Source organism: Littorina saxatilis, linkage group LG9 (assembly GCF_037325665.1).
Source record: "Littorina saxatilis isolate snail1 linkage group LG9, US_GU_Lsax_2.0, whole genome shotgun sequence".
Lineage (NCBI taxonomy): Eukaryota > Metazoa > Mollusca > Gastropoda > Littorinimorpha > Littorinidae > Littorina > Littorina saxatilis.
The window spans coordinates 17,763,758-17,773,419 of NC_090253.1; the positions used below are offsets into that span (position 1 = coordinate 17,763,758).

At 39.4% G+C, this 9,662-nt stretch overlaps 1 protein-coding gene across 3 annotated transcripts; it reads right to left on the reverse strand.

The window, feature by feature from the left end:
• Nucleotides 1-755: 755 nt before the first annotated feature.
• On the reverse strand, nucleotides 756-6,089 carry LOC138975453 (uncharacterized). Of its 3 annotated transcripts, XR_011458649.1 has the most exons (5): nucleotides 5,912-6,089; nucleotides 5,505-5,601; nucleotides 4,262-4,436; nucleotides 3,273-3,382; nucleotides 756-1,397 (listed from the first exon to the last, which is right to left on the reverse strand). XR_011458649.1 is itself a non-coding variant. In XM_070348142.1 (4 exons), the coding sequence occupies exons 2-4, from the start codon at nucleotides 5,585-5,587 to the stop codon at nucleotides 2,580-2,582; spliced, it is 981 nt and encodes a 326-aa protein (XP_070204243.1). In that variant the 5' UTR covers nucleotides 5,588-5,601; nucleotides 5,912-6,089; the 3' UTR covers nucleotides 756-2,579. The 3 variants fall into 3 exon arrangements, 2 of the variants coding, with proteins under 2 accessions (XP_070204243.1, XP_070204242.1); XM_070348142.1 differs by having other exon boundaries at nucleotides 756-3,382; nucleotides 4,262-4,356; XM_070348141.1 differs by having other exon boundaries at nucleotides 756-3,382.
• Between the last annotated feature and the right edge of the window lie 3,573 nt (nucleotides 6,090-9,662).

Consider the following 9,662-nt stretch of genomic DNA (forward strand, 5'->3'; position numbering starts at 1 on the left):
AACTTGGTGGGCTGTTAGAACATCATTTCAGCTTGGCTCACCTGAAAAAATAAAAGAATCGGCTGATTATTTCAGAAAATATTAAACTTTTGGTGGGATAGATCTGTTTTTTTTGTGTCACCCTGTATGAAGTCTAAAGTTCCGCAACATCTCCAGTTTCATATATTTTAATTAAGCACAAGGTCACACGGAAAACCCATTCTTCTTTTTTATGCCAATGGTGACAAGACAACAAGCGACCCTAAACTACCTGTTAGCCGGCCGCACTGCTTGACCTCAGTACCAGAGCGACCGCAAGCAAAGCCCGACTTGATATGGTGATCTTTGATTACTTTTCCTTCACTTATCCAAACATTATTCTCTTCCTGAATTTTTATAAGCCAGACTCCATGGCAAACACCTAGCAATGACCAGGATCAGAAATACATCTCACTTTAGCCAAGTCTGAGTAGTCTGTTATTCTTCTTTCTTGATTGATTGCCTCCCTTTTACCATAAAATTCTCTGATTTCCAAATCTGAGATGCATGCATCAGTTTTATTGTTATGTCTGCAATAAATTTAGTTTCTGTACATTTATCATTAATCATAATTATTCCAATAAATTGACTTGCACTAAAGCTAAGTTAGAGAGAGAATTTACTGACAACAATTAAATCAGATCTAGAGTGAGTTGTTTCAACATAAAAACAAGCATTATAATTGTACAATCACATAGACATGTATACACACTTTGGACTGAACTCTCACTCTGTAATACAATTTCAAACGTTGAATTTAATTACTATTTCTTCAAGCTTTGCCATGCAAAGGGCAATATTTTAACAAATCTCAAATGTATGTTCTGTTACTCAAAATAATCCCTTTAACTTCAAGTAATATTAATTATAAATTATTTATAACACCTTATACGCACATATATGTAGATAACCAATTCTAACTTCATATGACTATAATTTGATTTTCCATTTGTTTCACTTCCAAAGTCAAATAATCATACAGCAAATAGTACACAAACTCATTTCAATTCATGGACAGATCCAGTTATTAATATGTGGTTATTTAGGAATGTAATGGCACTAGAACTGCCTAAATGGCAGGTAAAAATAGTTATACACGTTAAAAATACACTCAAGCAAAATATGTGAGTGTACATGGGCGTTTCAGCCCATGAATATAGAAGAATAAGATTGGATCTTTTGTAAGGACGGGTCCTGAGGCAAATCCACACAGCCCAAATATTTGACAGTTCAGTGTCTTTGAAAAAGTTATGGTAGAAGAACAAGATTTTCAATGAAGAGTGGAGAGTCCCATGTGACTGCCTGGCTGGTGATGATGGTTGTTTAGTGGCCGCTTGGTACGGAGGTATGAGCAGACAAGAAGACCCTCTGCCTGCAAACTACAAATTACAACACAGCAGTACCCATGTCAGAGATCCATGTGCACACCTACTAATGCATAATGAAGAATAGCATGTACTAAAGTAATTTGCGAAAGCAAGTACAGCTGTACAGGCTGATGAAGCAAAGTAGCACTAGCAGTTACTTCAAGAAAGTCACTGTCCTACTTGATATGTCAAAAGCCGGTATATACCACACAAACAAATTATGTTCAGTGTCAGTATGAGTGACCATCAGATATGTATTTATACACAAGTGACAAGAGCATACAATTTTACAAATGATCAATAAATGGAGGTCAGCTGGGTTCTTACCTGGCTTTATTTTTTACGCAGGTTCACTTGATAATAGACATATGCTTGTTTGGAATCAGTAGCGAAATAAGAAACAGGCCGCAGCCAGTATGAAACGTTAAAAGCGCGCCCCAGTTGGGTGCTTCTTTTTTTGTGTGTCAATTTTACACACGACAGAAATGTCTGAATGTGCAGCATCTATTTGGTTTAACCAAATTTAACTCAATAAAGTACCACTGAAAAAGTTGCTTTTGCATTTGACCGACTATTAGGGTTTAACGTCCTCTTAGACCAACTGGTCTATATTGGGACAGGTGTTGGTGATACGCTGAAAATATGGTGTGATACTTTGATTCGAACAAGCCCGCTGTGGCTGTCTTCTTCGACACACCAGCATTGGGTTTGTCTTGTCAAAGTATTGAAATACGATCATGATAATCAGAGATGAAAGATCATGCAAGCGTGTCTTCGTGTTTTCCAAGCCCTGAGACTTTTGCTGTGAACTTGGGATCTTTTTCGGGGGTGTTCGGACACCAAAGTTGAATCCGAGAAATAAATCTCTTACCGAACGTGGGGATCGAACCCACGCTGATAGCGACCAACTGGCTACAAAGCCAGCACGCTACCAACTTAGCTACGTCCCCGCCAATTGCATTTGACCAGATACTTGTAGTTGCAAACCGGGTTATCCACCATATTTTGAACTCCCACCAGGCGACCGGGCAGTGCAGTAGATTTGGCCATCTCTAAGCAGTGAAATCATGTTAATAATTTAAAGCCTTCTACAGGGTCAATTTGTTTAGATGCTTGGCCATTTGGATGCCAAACACCATGTGACACAAGATCAATGCAATGAGCATTTCTTCTACTTGAGAGCTACACAGACAATTAGTAGAGATACTCCTCCAGTGTTGGTGGATTCAGTCCAAAGAACTGTGATGTCTCACTGCCATGTAGGCAAGTATGACAGTTGGACAACAAAACTCCAACCAGGTAGAGTTTCCCTACAGGGGACAAGAACAGCTTCAAATTTTTTTTGAAATCCAAAAATGCCCACAGCCTAACAATTTTTGAAAATTCCCATTCAACAGAGTTTCTCACCCTGCTCATTTCTGTGTTGAAGGCCTGTTGCTCTTCTGTGATCTGTCCACGGTACGGCCTCATCAAGTTAGGGGTCAAGGGGTAGGCTCGGTCCCCATACAGGTACATTTCATCTCCTGCTGGAGTGACCATGTGCTGCTGCATGTGTTCAAGAATGCCACTACCATTCAGCAAAGCTGCGTCATGTCGTCGACCAACCAAGGGCCCAAAAACATTTGCCACAAGGCCATTTGGTGTCACGACACACTGAAACTTTAGAGAGTGCACCCTCTTATGGCCATTGTACACTTCTTGTTGCAAATGGCCGGGGCGACACATTGATCGTATTGTGCCATCAACCATCCCCCAACAAAACTCCAGAGGAGCCCCCTTGGCATGTATAGCTGCACAGTACCGTTCCAGTTGGGGCACTGTCAGCCATGGCTGATTGAGGTTTGTTAGTTTGTCAGAAAACTGATCATAGATGAAGTCGATACCTACCTTGAACAGCACACACAACTCCGGCTTGGGACGATGAAACATCTGCGAAAGGTCAGCAAACCGGCATGGGTAAGCCAACCTCCGCAGACAGATGCAGAGCACCTCCAATCCTGAAAAAAATCATAAATTCAAATGAGCCTGGTGAGTGTGTATGCGAATGTGTGTGGAGAGGCATATTCTCATACAGTCTTCAAGTTCAAAAATAATAACACTGCAAAAGTTTTCTCACGCGCCTTAAAATACCCAGCCCGACATGCTTATCATCAGTTTGATTTTCTATTTATCAGGTTTGACACAGTTACTGGCTATACTGCACACACAAAAACAGTTACCCGACAAGAACAAAATAAAAAGATTTTTATTTTGAAGGGGGGGGGGGGGGGGGGGGGGAACACCACGAAGACAAAATCAATTAAAACAATTATCATAAAAAAAGTTAAAACAAATAAGTCCTTTGCACATCAAAAGTAACTTCCCTTGAACTTGGATTCATGTAACAATGGCGGCCACTTCGTCAACTTGTAAAAAAAATATTCATTTATTTTGTTAAACTAATATGAATAAATTATCAGTATCGACGCATCTTTATTTATTCTGTTACCATATTTCAAAAATAATTTCACTCAACTCCACAGACTAAGTCAGTAAGTGGCACAACCAATTCACTATTATTTCTCTATTGTCTAAATAGAGTACTGTGTCGACCAAAGGGGCTAAAGTTAGTCAGGTACATTTTGTGATTCAAGTTCAAAATACATAGTTCAAATTTTAGATTTTAAGCAATCCCAAAATAAATTATGCCCCAACTCAACGCTCCGCTTTAATCTTTTATGAAACCTGAAATAGTAAAAACAACTCACTGAATATTCACAGTAAATGCAAACTTCACGACTTTGCGAATCAAATCATGGAGGAGGATCATTAAACTATCATTCTGACTGAAATACAACTAAACTTCACAGCAACCAGGGTAAAAAATAAATTCTCACCACTGGCCTTGGTTCCTTGATTGTTCATTCCATTAGGCGCCTGCATAGTCCTCTGCATTCCCAGAAGGGCGCACAGTCTCCGAATCTCTTCCGCGCTGAAGCGAAATAAGTCCTCACATTCGATGGCTGTGAAGTGATCAAGGGCGAACTGACCCTCATAGGCCCTTCTTTCTGGCTGTTGAAATGTAGGTTAAACTTAGTGAAATCATGGATCACTTGTACACTTTATTCAATTAATTAGCCTGAAAATTCTGCTGAAGCTAATCAAATCAATACTGGGTAACAGAGGGAAAGTTAAACTCCAACATTTTAACTCGCCAGCTGGGCGAGTAACTTCAAGAAAGTCACTAACCTGGCAGAAATTTCGCCGCCCCGATACATACCAGTTCCCACAATTGATCTGCAGTAGCGTTAAAACCCTTTTGGTTGCATTTGACCAGAATTTTAATTGGCCAGCCAGGTGAGTTGCGAGCCTGTTTTTACTAGCCAAGCGGATTGTTTACTCGCCCCTGCATAACAAATGACCCTTACAGGTTGAACTTGAAGCATGTTGGATAAATAGTTTCAACTGTGCATCTCAAAAAGCACCAGTTGACAGTATTCTGATATAAATACTGTGTATGTTTTAGAACACAGAAGTTTCCTTGTACTGAAGTAATTTGATCCTAGAAATAATAAAACTAGAACCAAGGTGCCTTGTGCTTAAAAGTCTGATAGAACCAGTAAGTGTAACATCCTTCTTGAAAGTACATGTATTGCTATCAAATTAAAATGACACAAGAACACAAACTGACAGTGACACAGACTCTGTGACAGAGAGTGGACTTAATAATAAGTCATGCTTTGATGAAACTAAAACTCTGACTGCAGATTTGGTCATCAGTTTCCATTTGATTTTGATTCTTGAACAGTAAATAGTTAAAACTCTATGTTTATAAACCATTAAATGTAAGTAACAAAGTCACACGGAAACCAAATCTAGGTGTAAGTGTTAGATCTACCCAATATCACTATCAGTATCACTGTTGATTCAGACAAGATCACTATAATGACTATGAAAATGAAATCTAACCAAAAAAACATTTAATTTTTTACATGAACAACATTTAAAACCTAACCATAACCAATCCAAAGTAACCTCACCGGCCATAACCAAAATATACGCCTGTTCCTGACAATTATATTTTAGCGGAACCTTTAATGCCTTTAGAAGCTAGACCTAAGCTTTGACTTGTTTGCTAACCTGATCAAGAAGTGCGAAGACAACAAAATCATCTTCTGCGTCATCCTCGTCCCACGCCGCAAGCTCAAGTTGGTCCCTGGCATCCATGAAGATCGATCTTAAAACAAAACATAAACAGCGAGAGGATTGGAACATTTGCAACTTTTCACTGCATAACTCATCTTCCAGACAGTAAGCGAAATCGAAATCGAAAAGGGTGAATCGAAAAACTGAACACAACTCAAAAGCGGCCATTTTTTGTGTGTTTGAAATGTGAAAAAGCTTGCTCTGTTCAACGCTTAAATTACAGCATCAAACCAGGATTATATCACACATTAAACTGACATTTGTACCATTAAGTGGTTTAGGAACATACTAGTTATAAATAATCCTGTAAATAAACAAGCGTTCGCTCAGTTTTTACATACCTTTTGGGGCTCGTTATTTTCGTCGATTCAACCACAGCTCGTTAGCGGATCGAAGGAAGCATCCGTAAACTTTGACCTCTAACCTTTGAACTGCGCACACATCGCTGACGTCAACACATAAAAAAGTACCGATAACCACTAGCACTACCACTGGCACTGTACACTTAATCAGTCTATTGTCTTGTGTAATTCGTTCATATGCAAACCTTCAAAAAGGAACAGGTCAGGCAGAATTACCTTGGACGATTGTGTTTGAGTACTTTATGTCAAACGAGCACTCGAAAATAGTGGGGAAACTCAGTTAACGACGTGGGCACTCAAAATGGTGAAACAGAAGTTGTTAGTCTTGTCATGGATGCAGACTAGTGAAAACACGAAGAAGAAGACAAGACAAGACAAGACAAGACAAAATCTGTATTATCGAGGGTGATAGATAAGCAAGAATATATGCTTTTTTTACATCCAGCCCTCGCCCTTAGATAGGGTCAACAAGAACAATGAACAATATAATCAAAAAACTATCCTTTGCAGTTGCATTGTATGTAACAGATAGAGAGAGAGAGAGAGAGAGAGAGAGAGAGAGAGAGAGAGAGAGAGAGAGAGAGAGAGTGAGAGAGAGAGGAGAGAGAGATAGGGAGAGAGAGAGACGGAGAGAGAGATGAGAGAGAGAGAGGAGGGAGAAAGAGAGGAGAGAGAATAAGAATAAGAATACTTTATTATCTCATAGAGAAATTCAGGCGTGGTACATAACAATAATACAAACAGGACATTGTTTTTACATAAGACATATAGCACTATATAACATGGCAGGTTATAAACACACCTCCCACATACCTCTCTGGCCATTCCTTGCATTGTGCTTACGCATTCAGTCATGAACACATCCATGTCTCACTTACACATCGCACACATGGACATTCTTATACGCTCAACTTACCCATTCACACATGGACATTCGACCACGCTCCACTTACACATTCTTATACGCTCCACTTACACATTCACACATGGGCATTCTTATATGCTCCACTTACACATTCCCACATGGACATTCGACTACGCCCACTTACACATTCCCACATGGACATATTTAAAGCACTGCGCTTACATATTCTCGCACACCTACGCGTATAACGGAATATTGCTATTTCATATGTAACGTGGATTTCCATTGGTCAATTGGGCAAAACTCAGCTCATTGTAAAAGTGATATCGACGACATTTCCGTCGATATCAGTTTTGATATTGACGACCTCTTTATTGCTTCCCCACTTCAAAAACAAAAACACCTAAATTTAAAAACAAACATATATATATGAAAATGTAATGATCCCAGAATTTAGTTGAGCAAGTGACTAAAGACTTTTTGAAAGAAAAGATATTTTGAAATTCTGAAAAGTACAAGAAAATAGTGAACAAAAAGAAATAATAATCAGAGGGAGGGATATGGAACAGCCAAAACTGAGACAAATACTTTTGTAATTTCTTTACAGTAAATACAAAATGTCCAGAGAATTAGCAATATATCTAACATTGACTGACTGTGTGATATCTTCTGCTATTGGTCTGTTTCGACAGTGATATCAAAATCTCGACCTCCAGTCTCGATTTTGATATCACTGTCTCAACAGACCATAGCAGAAGATATCATCACACAGTCCGTCAATATTGGGTACTATTGCTAAACATCATTGCAAAAAAACATAGCATACAATATATCGCAGAAAATATACGGACGTACATAAAACCAATACATAGATGTACATTACTACTGATTGCACTGGCAGAAGAGGGGCTGAGTCGGGTATGTGGATGTGTTAATTTACATGTTGCCAAGGGTGATGGATTTGGGGATGAAGCTGTTTTGCAGCCTGAGTGTCCTAGCTTTGTGCGTGCGAAGTCTACGGCCAGAGGGAAGGAGTTCGTAGAGGTGGGCAAGGACATGGGACCTATCTGAAGCTATCCGCCTACTCTTTCTCACCACACGCTTTTCATAGAGAAATGGAGAGAGAGAGAGAGAGAGAGAGAGAGAGAGAGAGAGAGAGAGAGAGAGAGAGAGAGAGAGAGAGAGAGAGAGAGAGAGAGAGAGAGAGAGAGAGAGAGAGAGCCTGTTGTTCTCCCAACCCTTTGATTTAAGAAACAAATATGTCTTCACTTTCCGAATAACTTTTGGTATCGGACGAAAGAATCGTGCAAAACACGAGTGCATGTAGAAGTTCCAGCCAATAAATAATGCAGAATAATAATAAGAAGAAGTCAGGTTCCACTGTGGGCTAAAGTCAAGAATGTTCCAGATGGCCCGTTCTATATATAGATGACATACGAGGGATTTTGGCAAGGTACTCTGAAACGTAGACCCCCCCCCCCCCCCCACCACCCCCCCCCCTCCATTCATTTACCCACACACAATACACTGAACAATTGCTTTATGTAGGTAAAATACGAGAGAATTTGGCAAGGTACTCTGTGACGTAGATCCCCACTGATTTTTCATTTTGGGTTTCTCAATATGTCTTTTGTATTTTTGTTATGTTAAATGATTGCACTGTTTAAATTGTTCATGTCAAAGACTGCAGGTTGTCGACATAATGAGAAATTAGTGTTTGATGTGTTGCTTGTAAAACTGTTTCTCGTGACGCACAACATTTTCAGTGCTAGAAACTGAAGACCAATACAATACATTCAGGAAAAAACCATAAAACAATTGTTTGCTCTAAAGTCGCATTCACGTTCTGCACAGTCATTCAACTTCCCAAACACTAAAGCTAATCTTAGTAAAGACGTCTAATTATGAGTCATGCTGCACAGAACAAGCAAACGTATACTTCTGAAAGGAATCTTTGAATTAGCGGTGACAACAATGAAGATAAGCAGACACTTCGTATTGCAAAGGACATTCAGGCCAAATATTGAGTTTTTGTGTTTGTGTGTGTGTTGTAAGATGTCAGTTCGTCCTGGCCATAGTACAGGAGAACTTAGACTGTGTTTATGACGTCTGCAGCCTTGGTTACCTGTAAACAGTGTGAAGTGGTTGTACTTAGCACAAAGACTGCCCTTTGACGCGAACTTCGAGCAGCGTTATTTATTTTGCTCTCATTTCACTGCGCTGAAGGATTGAAGTACCGTAATCTACCTTGTAAACGCCCCCTTATACACCAATGTCGCGTGTAGTAGTTCCGCTTAGAAAATAGCGTAAATTGATCACATGACATACAAATGTTAATGGGATATGTTTCCGTGCAAAAAATGTGTACCCTCTTTCTCTGTGACGTTCTCGTGTGTGCCAGTGACTTACCAGAATGCAAACTGGAAACTAACCACAAAAATCGCTTTGTATCGTAGTTTTTAAACAAATGCACATATCTCAAATGAAAAAAGAAAATTATGACTCAAGACCAGCATTAGAAACAGAAATCACAAAATAAAACATATCTGTTGTCAGTTCATTTTCTCTGATCCAAGTAATAAAGGGAGAGTACGATGTGGGTCAAACACAGCGTATTCAAAGAACTTTTTTTTTCATTCGATCTCTGTAAATTCTCAAAGATCGAGCTCTGCAATACCAAATGTGTCTCGCAAAACTTCGTCAATTTTAGGCATGACTATTTTCTATACATTGTTGGTCCAAATTTGGGGAGTTGACGTTTACAAGATACAGTACCTTATAAAACAGTGTTAGACCCAAAGTAGGCCGTGGGCGTTTGCTCGATACTTGGCGTTTGCAAGGTAGTTTACGGTACACACACGTGTT